This window comes from Dermacentor albipictus, chromosome 2 (genome assembly GCF_038994185.2).
Source record: "Dermacentor albipictus isolate Rhodes 1998 colony chromosome 2, USDA_Dalb.pri_finalv2, whole genome shotgun sequence".
NCBI classification, from domain to species: Eukaryota; Metazoa; Arthropoda; class Arachnida; order Ixodida; family Ixodidae; genus Dermacentor; species Dermacentor albipictus.
In genome coordinates, this window is record NC_091822.1 from 201998745 (window position 1) to 202017359 (window position 18615).

Genomic DNA, 18615 nt, shown 5'->3' on the forward strand with positions numbered 1-18615 from the left:
GCGCTTGCAATCAAGAACGAACGAATCAGGGCCTTCGCCACCTTCACATGTTCGGTGTCTTTGTCTCGGCAGTCTTCATCGGTTGTGTACCTCTGTTTTCAGCATAGGAGGCATCGGCCGTCGCGATTCATTGTGATGGTGTTAAGCTTCGGCTAACGTTCGTTTCGGTGGACATCGGTGGTGTGGCACAGTCGGACCCAGAGCTTCGACTTGAAGATGGCGTGTGCCCGCGGCACACGCCATCACTTTCTGACTCGCCAAATTTCTGACATTCCCTACTGCTTCCCAATCGCAGTGTACTGTTGCTCTCCTTCACTTTCGTTAGTTCGAACTTTCGTTAATTCGAACTGAAGCGGCATCCCCTTGCGGTTCGAATTAACGAGCTTTTACTGTATTGGAAGTTGTGTAATCTCGAGTTTCAGTGACACGTTGGAGCAAGAGTCAGACGAAGCATTCGCTCCCCGCTGCTGGCGCTTTTCCTGATAGCGTAGTATCCGCAACGCTATCAGGAAAAGCACCGGCAGCGGGGAGCAAATGCTTCATCTACCTCCCGCTCGAATGTGCCCTCCGAAACTCGAGATTACGCAACCTCAAATACTAAACGCACGGTAAGACAGCTTACATAGTGCCATGCTGCCTTGGCACACCCACTCTTTGCATATGCAGCAAATTACCTCTAAAGTGGGGTGAGCAGCTGCTTATGAGCTCAGCTGTGCTTACAGCCATGCGCAGCCACGGCGAAGTCACGTGGCAACTTACCCTCCACTCCACAGTGCGGTTGACGCTATCACCCGGGGGGGAGCAGAGTGCACCTTGTGGGGATGCGCGTCTCCTGTAATCCGGCTTCGCCGCATGGCCTGCGTGATGCTCGCGGCGGTCGATGTGGTTGGGGCGCAGTGCGAGAGATGGCGCGAGTGTTGCGCTGCTAACGCCGCCTCACGGCAGGGTTACTTGGGGGCGCAGGGCAGAACGGGCTGGCTCTTTCCCGGCGGGTCGGCGCGCGGCGTGGATGTCCCGCGAGGTGACCCATGCTTCTGCGAGACCGCCTCGTGTGGCCACCTTCGAACGCGCCACCGTTGGCGTGACCGAACACGCGAATGACCAGGCGTTGGGATCCAGCATGGGGCGAACCTATTCGCTCGTGAGGTCGTGGTGAGTCGGACTTCTAGATTGGTCGCGCGCCCATCGGCATGTTTTGTGGATAGCAACTCGGCTAGCTGGCATTGATCTATGAAAGGTGCAATAAATGCCCTTGTGATTGTTTGCACAACTGTGTTGTCGTTCCTTTGTCCCAAGAGCACACGGTGTGAGAACCCCACAACGTGAAAGCATGGCTGGCTTCGCTTAATTTGAAACATCGAACGACGTCGTCAACATACGTGGCATGATACCGTATCTTACGTCACCGACTCCCAAATTTATCAAACTGTTAAAGCGAAGCTATTTTTATCTCTGCTTCTTCCTTTCTTCCTGATCATCATTATCATCATCAGCCCGTTTTATGTCCACTGCAGGACGAAGGCCTCTCCCTGTTGTAGTATAGTGTCGCCCCGTCAGATCTCTGTGTTATCGTACATGTATGTTTCATAGTAGTTCAGCTAGATGGCGCACCCCCCTTCTGTCATGTGACGAGCTGGGACCAATCAGGAGGTGTCATCTGGCATGTGAAGTCCTTTTTAATAATAAACGGCCGCGGGTCGACTGAGTCTTCGTTCCGGTTTTCATTGGGAGCAGTTAGCTCCAAGTCTCCTCCACTGCGCCGGCGCTCGCGCGCGTTCGCTGGCCGGGGGCCCCCACTTGCCTGCCGCTGCCGACACAACATCTTTTGGCGACGAAGATGGGATTCCCGCAGCGGTTCCGACCGAAGCCCTGGGAAACCAATGAGCTTCGTAAGTGAAGCGTCCTTTACGTGTCGGCACGGCCTGCAACGCCGCCGACGCACTTGGCGTCGCGAGGCTTCCGAGCCTAGGCCTACTCGCCCCCTTGTTCTTCCGTCCCCATTCCTGTTGCGAGCTCCGGCTTGTTTTCTGCACTGTCTCCTGCGCGCTACCGGGCATGGCGTCTTTTACGGCGAACCTTCCCGTTTTTCGGGAATTGCCCGGGCCACCGTTAATACTATGGTATCGATGGAAAAAAATTTTTCAGGCCCACCTCGAAGTGGCTGGCGGTGGCGACTGGACGGGTGCGCGACGAGCGTCCGCGCTCGTCAGCGCTCTCGGGCATGAAAGACAACGAAAGTACTTTGCAGACGAGGAGCAGGAAGCAGCAAGGCAGTTAACCAGCGCAGCGTCAGCGTCGAGCGAAGCAGCAAGGCAGTCGACCGGTGCAGCGTCATCATCAAGTGATGCGGTCACGCCAGCGTCAGAGTTCCAGAAACTCTTGCAGCGGCTTGACCGGCTGTTCGCCGCGTCAACAAATGTTCTGGCGGAGAGGCACGAATTCACCAGTCGAAGGCAGTTCGAGGGAGAAGGATTCCTGGAATTCGTGACCGCATTGAAGGAGAAGGCGGTACAGTTCAACTTCGGCACAACCTACAACGAGCGCGTCCGAGACCAAATAATACATGGGGTAGCGAACGCCAGCGTTCGCGAAGTTATTGGCTCATGGCGAAACCCCGTCCCTGGACAAGGCAGAAGAAATTGGACGCTCGTTAGAAGCCTTGCATCGAGCGAACCGCGCGTTCGGCTCCGAAAATGTACGAAGAATCGAGGCATCTCAACTTGGCGTTCCGTCGACGGGCCAAGATGGCCGACTTCTTCCGGGGAGGCATGAAGACGGCCGACGTAGTCCGGGAGGCCGCCAAGACGATGGACTTCTTCCGAGAGGCCGCCAAGACGACGGACTTCTTCCGAGAGGCCGTCAAGATGACCGACTTCTTCCCAGAGGCCGCCAAGAGGGCCGACATTTCGCACGTGGCTCCTCTGGGAACCGTGGTGCATGCGATCGGTGTGGCAGCACGAAACATATTGCAACGTACAGGAATTGTCCAGCAAGGAACCGGCGGTGCAATGCCTGCCACAAGTTGGGCCATTTTGCATCAGTATGCCGAAAAACCCGTACTGTTAAACACATCTCTTCCGCAGAGACGCTGTCTTCAACTTCCGCAGGGCAGCCATCCGCGTCTGTCTTGACGGTAAGCGCTTTTGAAACTAAAAAAGATTTGGAAGTTCCGGTCGTAGTTAACGGCGTCTCCATGCGACTGCCGGTGGATACGGGAGCATCTGTCTCATTGATGACGGCCGAAGATTTTGGAAAGCACTTTGGTCGACAGCACAGACTGTCACAAACAACAGTGGACTTGAAAAATTTCTCCAAGCAACGCGTCGACATTCAAGGCCTGTTTCAAGCCACTGTCCAGTTTTTTCAAAGGTCATGCTCCGTCACGTTCCACGTAACGACTACAGGAACATCACTGCTGGGTTTAGACGCCATCCAACGCTTGGGCATACAGATCGACGGTACGTCGCTGACATGTCGTCTACCATCGCTTCCTTCAGTACAGAGCCCCACAGGTGTGCCTCCGGGTTTTGATCACCTCTTCAGTAACGAGTTGAGTTTCGTAAACAACCTTGTGCACCGAATTCATCGGCAGCAAGATGCGAAACCAGTATCTTCAAAGTTGCGCCGACTACCCCTGGCTCTCCGTGACCAGGTCACAAATGAATTGCGACGTCTCGAGGACTGCGACATCATAGAGCACGTCGAGGCTTCTGAGTGGGTGTCTCCACTCGTGGTGGTGCGCAAGAAGGATGGAACCGTGCGGCTCTGTGTAGATCTACGGGAACAGGACAGTCTTGTGCCTCACGTTCAAGAAAGGGTCTTGCAGAAACAGTGGCAGACTAAACAGTACGTAGACAAACGTAGAGGTGCTCAGGCAACTCGTATCAAGGTGGGAGACACCGTCAGAATAAGATTTAAGAGGAAAGGATTTTTTAAGTACAGTAAACCTCGTAAAGTCAAGGCCCAGGTAGGACCATCTACTTTTCTACTCAGTGATGGGAAGACGTGGCATGTGTCTAAGTTAACCCTAGTGATGAAGGATCCAACAGGTAGTACATTGTGTACAAGTGATAAAGATTTTTTGTACTCGTATTCAAACCTGGATAGTCATTCCGATGACTCGTCTGTAGTGACATCGTCTTCTCATAAGCATCAGTTAAGTAGCTTGTCTGACTGTATCACTTCTGAGTCTACACAGTCAGCAGTCGTCTCTGATGCCGTGGGGGAATCGGTAGCCTCCCAGGACTTGTTGGGACGTCGAGAGGAGCTTCCTGGGCAACCCTCTCCAGCTTTGAGTGACAACCACATTCAGTTTTCCTACCAGGGGGAGGGGAATAGTGGGACGACTAGGTCTCTAAAGTCGACCGATACGCGTCGCAACCCCCAAAGTTCTTCTGAGGTACGCACACGTCCTCGTGACAGAAAACGGCCTCCGTGGCTCAATGATTTTGTTTCTATAGTGTAGAGTGTATTGCCGTCTTCGAAATGCCACGGCTAGGGGCCTCGCTGTGACATTTAGGAGACAGTCCACATGTTTCATTAAACACAGGTATAAAACACTGCTCCTTGTTGCAGTGCAGTGAGTTTTGTGCCTTGTTCCTTGTCAGACTTTGTTTGAGTGACTGCCTGTGTTTTGGTGCCCAAGACTGCTGCGCGTGTATGTGAACTTTGGCGGGGATGGATTGAATTTGTTGTGGACTTAAGTGCGTGCTTGGTGTGCGACTGGTGCGCGTGTATGAAGGTGGGGGGGAACGAACTGAAATTGCCTTTGGACTTAAGTGCGCGTCTTGTGTGCGCGTTTCACTGTATGCTTGCTTTGTTTCCAGGGGGGGATGATGTAGTATAGTGTCGCCCCGTCAGATCTCTGTGTTATCGTACATGTATGTTTCATAGTAGTTCAGCTAGATGGCGCACCCCCCCTTCTGTCATGTGACGAGCTGGGACCAATCAGGAGGTGTCATCTGGCATGTGAAGTCCTTTTTAATAATAAACGGCCGCGGGTCGGCTGAGTCTTCGTTCCGGTTTTCATTGGGAGCAGTTAGCTCCGAGTCTCCTTCACTGCGCCGGCACTCGCGCGCGTTCGCTGGCCGGGGGCCTCCACTTGCCTGCCGCTGCAGACACAACACCTGTGATTTCCAATTACCCCTGTTCTGCACTAACCGATACCAACTAGCCATGCTTACGGCTAGCCCAGCCATGTACAGTCACAGCCGAGGCGCGTGCCAGCTTAACCCCCCCTCCACCCACTTGCACGAGCAAGCGCGTGTGGGAAGGTGGCACTCGCGAAGCCGCCATCTTTTTTCTTTCACCCTCACACACTTTCATTCATACCTAAAACACACAGTGCACGGGGCGCAGTAGGATGTTATCACACTTGGACTTTATAGAGAAAATGATGCGGCTACACTTTGGCGGTTGCTCTTGTTGCGCGGCGCACAATTTGAGAGATGCGTTTGGAAACAGCCGCTTGTAATTCACTCGTTTGACCACCTGTGTCTGCGGAAGTTTCCATTTATTGTCTCGACATTCCTTTGCAGCGGCAGTGAAATTTTATTATATTGAGGTTCTAGATACATGGTGTTCTATGGACAAGAGGCTACGAAAAGCTAAATACTTCCTTATAGCGAGAATTTCGTTATATTGAAGTTCGTTATATCTAGGTTTACCTGTATACTTAGTCGTAAAGCTCTGCAAATGCATCCTAAGTGAATCCAAAGGCCTTCACCAAGGCACTGTAAGTTTTGCAGTTTGATAAAGAGGCCATGGAAAGCTGCGTGTGTTCTCAGATGTGTACCTGTCCCTGCACTAGAGCAGTTTAAGGGCACTGCACTTACCTAGTTATAGGAATAAACCTCTACTACAAATATTTTCCTATGGTTGCCATATTTCAAAACAGCTTGATAGAGACTTAGTCCTTGCAAGCCTCTCTGGCCGGTGCTGGCTGTAAAAAACAGTCATCAACTAATTTTTCGCATGCTTGCTTTTTCAGCTATTGTTAATCATTCAAACTTAACAGAACTGGCATGTTTCCATAGTCGAAATAAAAGGCATTAAAATTTCAGGCTATGAATAGTATTTTGTTCTGTTTTGAAGATACAGCCTATGCATGCCCCTGCCATTGTGCCTTGTTGCTAAGCCAAAGTGTTGCAATTTAGATAAACTACTGATCATGAAACAAGCCAAACGATAAAATTATATTTTTAGCTTCCTGCCTGCTGTAGCAACAATACCAGTAAGCACGGAAGTTGCTTTCTGAATTAAAAAATTATGGCTGCTACCACTGCATCACATCATCAGCACGCCTACCAGCTGCAGTTTAGCCCATTAACTTGAAGCTGCAAAACCTGGAAAACATATGAGATAAGTAGATTTTCGAGATAAGCAAAATCGCAGAAATAGAAGCCCGCTGGCTGCACATACACCATGTGAAGCCTATACAAAATGCTGCCAGTAATATTTTCGATCACTTTTGCTTGCACACATCAGCATCTGCAGGAAACAACATTACAGGCACTGTATCAAGATAGTGTGCTTGCTACACAGTGAAAGACGATTGATCGTAATGAAATAATTGAAGCTAGTCTTCTGAGCATAAGCGGTTCTAGAAAACCAAAAAGCTGACTCTGTTAATTCCTGCATTGTGATGAATTCTGGACAATTTCACTTCGAAAACCGAAGCTGAACTGCAGAAGAGTGCAAGTGACGCCACATTTTCGTCTCACCATTGCGCAACCATGAAGTGAGCGTCCTTATCAAGCCGCAATGTCGCTCGCATGCTGGCTTCTTTTGAACGCAGTGTATGGGCATACCATGCCTGCTCAAAAGTGCCAATTATCTTGCTCAAGGTCACGATTAATACGCTGTGTCTGCATTGATGTGTCACTGACAGCGTCTGAAATGAAGGGGAAAAAAATCAATTCCCAGCTAACCACTGCTGCGTGAGGCCACAACAAAGTTGCAGCTGAGCAAGTGTGCATCAGCAATGATAGACAGAAAAAAGGGGGAAAGAGAAGCAAGCAGCGCGGCCTGGCCTGCGTGACGTCTGGCTCAGTTAGCGAGCAACCATTGGGTGAAAAGGTAGTACAACCAAAGCTGCTGATGCTGCTCCGTTGCCTTTTTCCTGGTATATACGAAGTCTAGATTTCTAGATATCCAGAGTCGAGTGCAAAACCTTTTCACGATAAGATGTGAAAAATTTCTGCTTAACCAATATTTTGAGATACCAAGGTTCTAGGTAACGAGGGTTTACTGTATCTTTCAATTTGCTCCTAGCATAGTATGGGTGATGCCTCGCTTGTTATGCCATCACTGACATGTGTTTAGTACTTTCATCCATCCAGAAAAGCACATTTATCACTGAGTGCAGCAGCATGCAGTGGTAATTTTTGGCAGCAAATCTGACACGGTGTGCTTTCCAATGGGAGTTGTGTATGCAGTTCATGCTTCTTTTCCTCTTAAAACAAATGCAAAAATGTAATGTGATGAAGTTTTGCAGCTTTGTGTGCGTGTGTGTGTGTGTGTGTGTGCTGTTTACGCACACGCACGCACGCATGCCCCCAAATGCACAAAAATACATATACACAAACACATTATTTATTTCTGGTAATGAGTTCACAACTATTTACAACCAAAGTTTATTTTAGTAGCTATATATATAGATTTTTTTGTTTTTTAGGGCGTCAGGATTGAAAGATGCAGTTGTCATTGTAACCGTCAGTCACTCAAATTAGTATTAACATAGAGCTTGTTAGGTTAGCTATTGTGCGAATTGAGTACGCTTCTTAAAAGGAGCACAACAGAATAAGCAACCATGCTGTTTTTCTTTTTTTCTTACCCTTAAGACACTGGTCCTAACATGCAACACCCAGTAAAAAAGAAAAGATGTCTTGTATCATTGAGGAAAAAGGTTGTGCCACATGCCTGAGCGAATGTGCCTAATGAGTGCATTGCTCTTTGCAGTCCAGCACTGACAGCTGCCTTGCAGGAAGTGTCTCTGCGCATTCCCCAGCTAAAGCGAGACATCCAGGATGGCTTGCTCAAGATGCTGTCCTGTATACTGATGCAGCGTCCACTCAAACACCCTGGCGTGCCCAAGCACATGCATGCAGCTCAGCCGAATCCAGGTCTGCCTCCACTTTTTTTCCATGATGGGAGGTCACGATGTTTGTGTGGGCACAGTGTTGCGCTCTGCTTTAAAACCTCTTAAGCTTGCCGTTACAATTGACACTGGGAAAACTGCTTCCTTTTGCCACAGCTTGTAACAGTATTTGACACTATCATGTCTAGCCTAGGTGAAACAAAATTACTATACAGTGAAACCTCGTTAAACCGTAGTTGGCCGGAGCTCGGGAAAGTACATACTAAACGGTAGTACTGTTAAACCGAATAGCATGAGATCGCCCACTTACCGGTCGAAAACGGAACTCAGAGAGAGTGCGATGAAAGGGGAAAAAAACATGCGGTATTTATTCACTTCGCGCGACAAAAGTGTTATTTTCGTTTGATGCCGCGGCGGCCTAGCATGACGACCACAGCGGCCTCAAACTTGCTGAAGGTGCGTGCCAGCTTTTCAGCCAGCCCCCTCTTCTCGGCAAACACTTGCATGGCAGATCCCTCGTTGGCGTTACGTATTCTCCGTGCTTGTGCGCAGTAGTGCTGCAGAAGTCCCGGGGGCGCCTCTTTGATTGCCGGGTGCCGGAGTTTGGAATACTTTTCGTTTGGAATAGAGCTACGTTATCGCGCCCCTGTTTTCGCCGCGACGATTGCATTCATGAGGCTGACGTAACGCGCAGCTTCTGCCATTGTCGGGCCTGAATCGCTCGTGCTGTCGCTTTCTGTGTCGTCCTCATCACTGTCGCTAGTCGACACTTCGGCAACAACAGAGGCAACGATGGCGAAAAGTCGAACCTCGTAGCCAACATCTCTTCACGGTCGCAGCAGCTCTGCCGAGCAACTTCTTCGCATCCCAAATGCCACACACCATAGTCAACAGCAGATCCCTGTCGCCCACTAGCGCCGACTTCTTCGTGTCACATTCGATAGCATGGACGATGTATAATTTGTCTTCTATGCTGAGCACCCGGCGTCTTTTTTATCAGAGCTTCGGCATGACGCAGGTCCTCGCTTGCATGACGCCACAGCGCTCTCTGGCACGGCATCGAAATGATGTTGATGTTGATGTGGCTTCAGGCGCAAATGCACAGGGTGCTTGGAGGCCGTTGTTTCGACCTCTGAGGCTTGTTCTTCTGCCGGGCCGCCTGATGGAGACGACTCACCACCGTGTTTGCGTGACGAAAAGTGGAAACGCTACGCCTTAACCGATGCGCATGCAATAAGCTGGTACGGTTTATGCGGATACGAAACACATCATGTTCAATGGCCGCTGAGTCGAGGATTTGTCTTTACTACTTTTAAAACGAAACTACTGTTTAAGCGGGTACGGTCGAACAAGGTCTTACTGTAGTACTGTTTAACCGAAATAGCATGAGATCGCTCACTTACCTGTAGAAAACGGAACTCAGAGAGAGTGCGATAAAAGGGAAAAAAAGCACGCAGTATTTATTCACTTCGCGCGACAAGAGTGTTATTTTCATTTGATGCCGTGGCGGCCTAGCACGACGGCAGCGGCCTCAAACTTACTGAAGCTGCGTGTTCACTTTTCAACCAGTTCCTTTTCTTGGCAAACACTCGCACGGCAGATTCCTCGTTGGCATTACATATTCTCCGTGCACGTGTGCAGTAGGGCTGCAGAAGTCCCGGGGCGCCTTTTTCATTGCCGGGTGCCAGAGTTTCTATTCGTTTGGAATAGAGTTACGTTATCGCGCCCCTGTTCTCGTCGCAACGACTGCATTCATAAGGCTGATGCAACGCGCAGCTTCTGCCCGTGTCCTCATCGCTGTCGCTAGTCGACACTTCGGCAACAACAGAGGCAATGATGGCAAAAAGTCTAACCTCGTAGCCGACATCTCTTCACGGTCGCAGCAGCAGTGCCGAGCAACTTCTTCGCATTCCAAATGCCACACGCCATAGTCAACAGCAGATCCCTGTCGCGTGCCAGCGCCGACCTCTTTGTGTCACGTTCGATAGCACGAACGATGTCTAATTTTTTTTCAATGCTGAGTACCCGGCGTCTTTTTTATCCGAGCTTCGGCATGACCCGAGTCCTCGCTAGCACGATGCCACAACGCTCTCTGGCATGGCGTCGAAGGGATGTTGATGTTAATGTGGCTTCAGGCGCAAACGCATAGGGCGCTTGGAGGCCGTTGTTCTGATCTCTGAGGCTTGTTATTCTGCCAGGCCGCCTGATGGAGGCGACACACCACCATGCTTGCGCAACGAAAAGTGGAAACACTACGTTTTAACCAATGCGTACGCAATAAGCTGGTACGGTTTATGTGGCTACAAACCACATTATGTTCTATGGCCGCTGAGTCGAGGATTTGACTTTAGTACTTTTAAAATGAAACTACTGTTTAAGCGGGTACAGTTTATTGAGGTTTTACTGCATAAGCAATACATGGTCGTATTTGGTGCACTTAATCATTTTGTCATCATCATCATCAGTCGGTTTTATGTCCACTGCAGGATGACTCTCCCTGCGCTCTCCAATTGCCTCTGTCCTGTGCCAGCCGATTCCAACTAGCGCCCGCGAATTTCCTAATTTCATCACTCCACCTAGTCTTTTACTGTCCTCGATTGTGTTTTTCTTCTCTTGGTACGCATTCTGTAACCCTAATGGTCCAACAGTTATCTAACCGGCGCATTACACGACCTGCCCAGCTCCAATTTTTCCTCTTGATGTCAATTAGGATATCGTCTATACCCGTTTGCTCTCTGATAAAAACTGCTCTCTTTCTGTCTCTTAACATTATTAATAGCAATCTTCCTTCCATTGCTTTTTGCGTGGTCCTTAACTTGTTCTCAAGCTTCTTTGTCAGTCTCCAAGTCTCCGCCCCATATGTCAGCACTGGTAAAAGGCACTGATTGTACACCTTCCTTTTTAATGATAATGGTAAGCTTCCAGTCAGGAGCTGGCAATGTCTGCTGCATGCGATCCAACTCATTTTTATTCTTCTGTGAATTTCCTTCTCGTGATCAGGGTTCCCTGTGATTAATTGACCTAGGTAAACATACTCCTTCACAGACTCTAGAGGCCGACTGGCGATCTTGAACTCTTGTTCCTTTACCCGGCTATTTATCATTATCTTTGTCTTCTGCATATTAATCCTCATCCCCACTCTTACACTCTCTCTGTTAAGGTCCTCAATCATTTGTTGTAACGTTTCTGTAGCGTTGCTGAATAGAACAATCTCATCAGCAAACCGAAGGTTGCTGAGATATTCGCCATGGATCCTTAATGCAAAGCCTTGCCAGTTTCATAGCTTGAATATTTCTTCCAGGCACGCAGTGAACATCATTAGACAGATTGTGCCTCCTTGTCTGACCCCTTTCTTTATAGTTATCTTCCTACTTGTGTAGAATTAAGGTAGCTGTGGAATCTCTGTAGATATTTTCTATGGTATCTACGTAAGCGATCTGTACTCCTTGATTACGTAATTCTTCTGTGACTGCTGGTATCTCTATTGAATCAAATGCCTTTTCGTAATCTATGAGAGCCATATAGAGAGGCTTATTGTACTCTGCGGATTTCTCGATTACCTGATTACTGAGACGGACATGGTCCATTGTAGAGTATCCCTTCCTGAAGCCAGCCTGTTTGCTTGGTTGACTGAAGTCCAGTGTTGCTCTTATTCTATTGGAGATTATTTTGTAAATATTTTATATTTACAAATAAGTACCCGGAGTAAACTAATGGGCCTATAATTTTTCAATTCTTTAACATCTCCCTTTTTGTAGATTAGTATAATGTTTGCATTCTTCCAATTTTCTGGGACCCTTGCAGTCAATAGACACTTCGTACAAAGAGACGCCAGCTTTCCAAGCATTATGTCTCCTCCATCTTTGATTAAATAGACTGTTATTCCATCTTCTCCTGCCGCTCTTGCTCGTTTCATGTCCTGCAAGGCCCCTCTGACCTCATCGCTAGTTATAGGAGGAGTTTCTGTATCCTGTTCGTTACTGTTTGTAATTGAGGTATCCTGGCTCCTCTGGGTACTGTACAGGTCAGTATAAAATTCTTCCGCTGCTATTACTATATCTTCGAGATTGCTGATGATATCACCCTGCTTATCTCTTAGTGCATACATCTTGCTTTGTCCTATGCCAAGTTTCTTTCTCACTGATTTCAGCCTGCATCCATTTTTTACGGCTTCTTCAGTCTTTCTCACCTTATAGGTTCGAATATCACTCATTTTTGCCTTGTTGATCAGTTTTGACAGTTCCGCGAATTCTATCTTATCTCTTGAGTTGGACTATTTCATTTTTTGTCGTTTCTTTATTAAGTCCTTTGTTACTTTGGAGAGCTTGCCTACTGGTTGCCATGATGCCTGGCCTCCCACTTCAATTGCTGCCTCTGAAGCCAACCTAGTTACAGTTTCATTCATTAGCTCTATGTCACCATCATGTCTTTGTTCTAAGGCTGCATATTTGTTTGCAAGTACCAGCCCGAATTTGTCTGCTTTACCCTTACTGCCTCAAGATTGACCTGTTTCTTCTTGACCAATTTTGCTCTTTCTTTCTTCAAATTGAGGTGAATCCTAGCCCTCACTAACCTATGATCACCGCACTTTACCCTACCTATCACTTCTACATCCTGCACTATGCTGGGATCAGCAGAAAGTATCAAGTCAATTTCATTTCTTGTTTCACCATTAGGGCTTTTCCAGGTCCACTTTCTGTTGCTACGCTTCTTGAAAAGGGCGTTAATTATTCACCCTTTCTGCGAATTCTACCAGCATCTCTTCTCTAACATTCCTAGAACCGACACCGTAGTTGCCAATTGCTTGTTCACCAGCCTGCCTTTTCCCCACTTTTGCATTGAAGTTGCCCGTTACTCTAGTATACTGAGTTTCACTTTTCTCATCGACAATTGAACATCTTCATAAAACTGATCTACTTCCTCATCGTCGTGACTGGTTGTCTTTAATCTATACCTCTTATTAAGCTTGATTATGTTTACTGCTACCCTCTTATTAATGCTGTAGAATTTGTCAATGTTGCCCGCTATGTCCTTATGGGTGAGCAATCCTACCCCTTATTGCTTCTTATCTACGAGACCTCTATAGCAGAGGACATGTCCGTTATTCAGCAATGTATAAGCCTCACCAGTTCTTCTAATCTCACTAAGGCCGATGATATCCCAAAGAATGTCTGATAATTCCTCAATGAGTCCTGCTAAGCTAGCCTCACTCGAGAGGGTTCGTTTGTTAAACATTGCAAGGGTCAGTTTCCATTGGCGGCCTGTTCGGATCCAGAGATTCTTAGCACTCCCTGCTGCGTTACAGGTCTGACCACCGCCTTGGTCAAGTGCTCCGCAGCTGCTGGAGACTGAGAGCCATTGGGTAATTGAGGGAGCCATGTGGGAGGGGGTGGCCGGATACTGCACCAGAAAGGCCAATTCCTGTTCTGGTGAGGGAGTGTCTTGTTGAAGCTTAGTGGGCCTTCCCAATTTGGTTGTACCTGGATTAGTATAGCCCACTTGCTCTCGGCATCTTTTAACAATGGCAGGCGTCACTCCAAGCCTGCAGATGTTGTGCACTGGAGGAGGCGAATTTCTAGTTCACCATCATAAAAAAAAAAAGGAAAGAATTCTTTTATAGCAAGATTCGAACTTTCGACCATGGCAACCGAGTACTATTCCACATAGCCCAGTCAGCTAATCCCACATGCAGCGAGGCTACCTTATTGCCGAAAAATACAGCCCCGAGGGCCCTACACGCCTAAAAATTTTCTTGATTTGTCCGCGATAGATGCCTTTAGCTGATCGCGATGGATAACTCAATATAGAACGATTTCTAAACAGTTCTGGCCTCGTAGTTCCACTATTGCACGTGTGCAGCAGGCTGAGAACCCGGCTAGGTATAAGGCATCTCGGCCGCCTTTGACAGGGCTTAGAATGGAGGGGTAAGATAATGGTGGAAAACTGGTTGCTTCTCTCACCGGAAAGGCGACTAGACGCGGGGCACTTCCATCTTGCGCTCTTTTGAAGGCCGAGCCGAGGAGAATGGATAAGCTGCTCAGTCATTTGCACACACGTGCAATCGTTTTGTACTCAACATATTTGAATCTGCAGGTATGCAAGGCTGCCTGTGGGAATGTGATTACGAAATTTTTATACTCAGCTCAGTCCTTTTGACAAAATTGGATGCTCAAGTGCGAAAACTTATGCAAAGAACTCTCTGTATTTTGTGATTACTTACAAGCCTTCTTTAGAGCAAATAGCTTTGTTTGTCTCTTTTATTCGTGTTCATTGTAGGCAGTCGCCCGGTGGATTTGCGATACAAAGGCACCGTTGATAAGCATGCATGCTCTCCTGAAACCGAGTCACGAGGTGCGTTAATCGCCGAACAGCAGCATCAAAGGTCTTTGAGAAGTACATCCTAATTTAAAGTGTGTGAAGATTAAGACATGGTGGTGAAGCACTTGCAAAGAAAACGTACGGTTGCCCTCTAGTTACGGGCTGGTTTAGTTGTTGTTTGTTCGTTTATTTGTTTGCACGCTTGTTTAGTTGTTAACTTGCTCATTCGCTTAACTATTACAGTCAAACCCGGCTATATCGAACTCGCAAAAGAACGCCCATCAGTTCGATATACAGCATAATTCAATATAAGCCTGCTAAATAATTGGATGTCATAAAAGCAAATACCCTGTATAAAATCACTTTATTGATGAAACTAGCTTATTTTCACATGGAATAGTCCTGCATTTTCTTCTGCTTGGGCAATTTCGCTGCCTGCGACACACGCACTTCTCCACATTGTCTAAGGAGTCGGAGCAACTGAGGCTGCAATTTTTCGCATTCGCGCACAAGCACCGGACTAGTGCGAGTGCACCAATCCCTTCGGAGGATGTAGGCAAAGTACCGTCGTTGCTTTCCTCATTGTGCCCACTTTCACTTGTGCTCGGTACGATGTCGGCGATGTAGTCTCCGTTTTCGGGCTCTCCCGTGGTCGCGACACCATCATTTGCACTCACAAACTCGGCCACAGCTTCTGAAAATTCTGACAGCCTGCTCCAAACTTTGACAACACCGGCAACAGCTTCGTCACATTCATCAGAATTTACAATCATCACCGAGCATTCTGAAGCCGGCACGGCTGAAGCAATTTCGGATGAACCACTCGTACACGGCCGTGCATACGCGTCGGACGCCATGGGCACCGGGTCGACAGTTTGTCCGCTTTAGCCCTAATGTCCCCCTTATTCTTCAAGATTGTGGTGAGAGTGCTCCTCTGAATCTTGCACGCTGCGGGGACATCCAACTTCTCACCGCGTTCGACCCGATTTATGATTTCGAGCATCACAGTGAAAGGCAAATTCTGCCGCTTCATCACGGCAACACTGCAACAGAAGGCCCACAAGGCGCACACACAATGAACCAGAAAAGCAGCAAGACAACTCGCACTTTAGCAATCTTGCACGACAAGGGCACAAGAGCCTCTTTGATTGGTTGTCTGAGCAAGCGCTGCGGGCAGGCCAGGATAATTGTTTGCAGGGAGGTGTCGACGGCTCGTCCGAGGCAGCGTGGTCATAGTAGGGAGAGCGGCTGGATGGAGCCGCACTGCCAGGTTTTCCGCCACCGCGAGAGAAAGCCAACTTCTGGGGGCACTTTTCCGCTGCTTGACATTCCATATAACGGGAGTCACTGCTACTTCTGTTCGATGTAAGCATAATTTTTGCTATACATACTCGTTGTAACTATACCGTGGCCCTAAATTTTTCGATATATAGAATAATTCGATATAAGCGCGTTCGACATACTCGGGTTCGACTGTAGTTCATATGGCCACTAAAATGATGCCTAACGTCAACGACTGCATCACTTCACTTACCACAACTTCGGCCGCATCATAGCCCGGCAATTCTTTGCACGGTCATCACCTCACTAAAGTCATATTTTGCAAATGTTATTTCGGAACAAGTGCAACCGTCCTCAATGCATGCACCTTAGTGCAACTCGGTGCACGACAAGTATGTGACATCGTGAACGGATTAGCTAACGCACAATGAAGTGTTATTCATAATGAGTCACTAACCTGGCAAAATAATTTACTCAACGTAAGCTCACTATGTTCTTATATGAGCCTAAATGAAGTAGTGTTACCATGTTCCCACTTCGCGAACCAATACTAAAAAGCTATCATTTTCTATGTATGCTGAGTCTCAACTCGATTGGCCGCACATATTTCTGTTCACTTTGAGGCACGAAAAACATAACAGCACCAGCGCCCACCTCTAAGCCTCTGCGCGTGCTTAGATGACTGGCAAGCAAAAATGTTGGTAGCAGTGTAGCTTGTAATACTCTGTCGAACCTTCAGAGCAGCGATTGTTCGTGCCCTCTGCCTGCTTTTGTGCGTCATAAGTGATACGTGCTGTGAATTCACATGGTAAGGATCGCACGATATATTTAGGTCACTGGGGGCTTCATGGAGACCAGGATATCGACATTCAATTGTAAAAATACAACCATTTGCAACAAGATCTTGCGACACGGACTTGACAAATGTTTTTTTTTATTTATTTATTTATTTATTTATTTATTTATTGAATACCTTACAAGGGCTCTAAATCGGGCATTGAGTAAGGGGGCACAGAATCAAGTAAGCACATACAATCTCGTATCAATATGAAGGTAGAGAAAAAAACAACACCTGCCTAGTGCACAGCCTAAAAATTGGAGAAACATATTAGCTACATACAGCTGTGTATAGTACAATAAAAAGGAACTCAATAAGTTTATAACAACTGGAAGGAAAAAGTAGAAAAAATAAAACCAAACAGTGAGTATAATAGCACTGGTCAACAAGGGTTAAGCGAGTTGAGTGAGGCCTGAATTTTTCACAGTCAGTATCCGCAACTATGTTTCTTCTCATGCTTCTTAAATCATATTTTTCACGTAGAAAACAGGCTGTCTGCATAGACAATATGAAATCTGAACTAAAATTTGTCATTTCTGGTGTTTCACAGTGCAGTATATTGGGACCACTACTATTTAATATGCACCTTAATCTCCAACATTAACTCCACGGCTAAATTTATTATATACGCTGATGATACTAGCATCTTGCTTGCCGGAAATGATTTTGACCTTCTTGTTCAGGAATACAATGTCACTATGAACGAGTTACAAAAATGATCCGAATCCAAATGCATGTGTATAAATGAAAAAAAGACATAAGCTGTCATATTCCACCCTAAAAATAAACCAGTTGCCTCCTCCCTCAAGATTAAGTTAAATTCATGACGTATAGATGTGGTTGAGCAATTTGAATGTCTCGGAATAGTTTTTTCCTCCTGTATGTCTTGGGAACGTCACGTGGAGCATGTCACAACGAAACTGGCTCAAATAACTGGGGTCGTAGCTCGGCTCAGGTACGTTCTTCCAAGGCCAGTAATATTACTCCTCTATAATTTTTTACTCCTATTTAAACTATTGTCATTTAGCGTGGGGCACAGCCTAAATTAGCTGTCTTCAGTGCATCTACATTTTGCAGAAGTTTCTTCGTCATGTGCACAATGACCTCTGGGGCTCACAGAGTACGGATCTCTTTCTGCAAAGTAGTGTGCTGAAGATCCACAACTTGTACAAATACCGCTTGAGTGTCCGGTTTTAACTGGAAACACGGAGAAATGTAAATCGCATATGGTACCTTGCTGATTTGCGTACTCGAGAAGCAACCTACAAGACAAGGTATGCGGAGAATTAGGTAGTGCCGACCCCTCGAATAAATTCCGGTAGAGAACGCCTGCAGTTCACTCTTCCTTCCCTCTTAATGCTTATGTATATAATAATTTTGATCTCTTCAGTGCGTCAAACAGTGCTTTGTGTGCTATGTATGTTACCATGTAGGTTCCCCCGTTTTTGTTTTTTTGTGTGTGTGGTGAATATTGTCTAACTATGTTATGTTTTCTTTTGTACTTCTTCATTATTGTATAACTGTTATTGGACTGCAATTACCTTTGTTTTAAAAGCCTTGCTTTGAAGCCACTGCCAAGTGAAGGGGGGCTGCGGCTTTGTCAAGCTGTTTCTGACAGCTTTTTCTGCGCCTCCGCTGTTTGTATCTGTACAAGGCAGAAATAAAGAATTTGAATTTGATTGTTATCGGGGAGGCTGTTCTAGAGACGAATGGCACATGGAATCGCAGACGAGTTAGATGTTTCAGTTTTACTATAAATGCGCGTGAAGCTAAGGTGATTGTGTAATCTGTGTGATGTGTGCGATGACGTTTCTAGGTGTAGGGAGCGTTTGTTAGCATGGTGGGTGTACTTATGACAAAATGGCTATGCTGCAACAATTGCTTAGCAGCTGAAGTTAAAGGCGAAGCTTTATTGGAGTTATGCTAGAACGGTAGTCATAATTCTGAGAAATGAAACATGTGGCTCTGTTTTGGATTGATTCCAGCATGTTAGTTAAACAATTTTGGTGGGGATACCAGACCGGAGCTGTGAACTCAAGTCGTGGGCAAACAAATGTTTGAAATGCCAGTTTGCAGATAA

At 47.0% G+C, this 18615-nt stretch overlaps 1 protein-coding gene across 3 annotated transcripts in view; it reads left to right on the forward strand.

The window, feature by feature from the left end:
- Positions 1-18615, forward strand: part of mTor (serine/threonine-protein kinase Tor) — a 504957-nt gene that overhangs the window by 86288 nt on the left and 400054 nt on the right. For all 3 annotated transcript variants that reach the window (XM_065435416.1, XM_065435418.1, XM_065435417.2), the window contains one exon: positions 7960-8123. In XM_065435416.1, coding sequence (XP_065291488.1) covers positions 7960-8123 — 164 coding nt within the window. The remainder of the gene's footprint in view (positions 1-7959; positions 8124-18615) is intronic.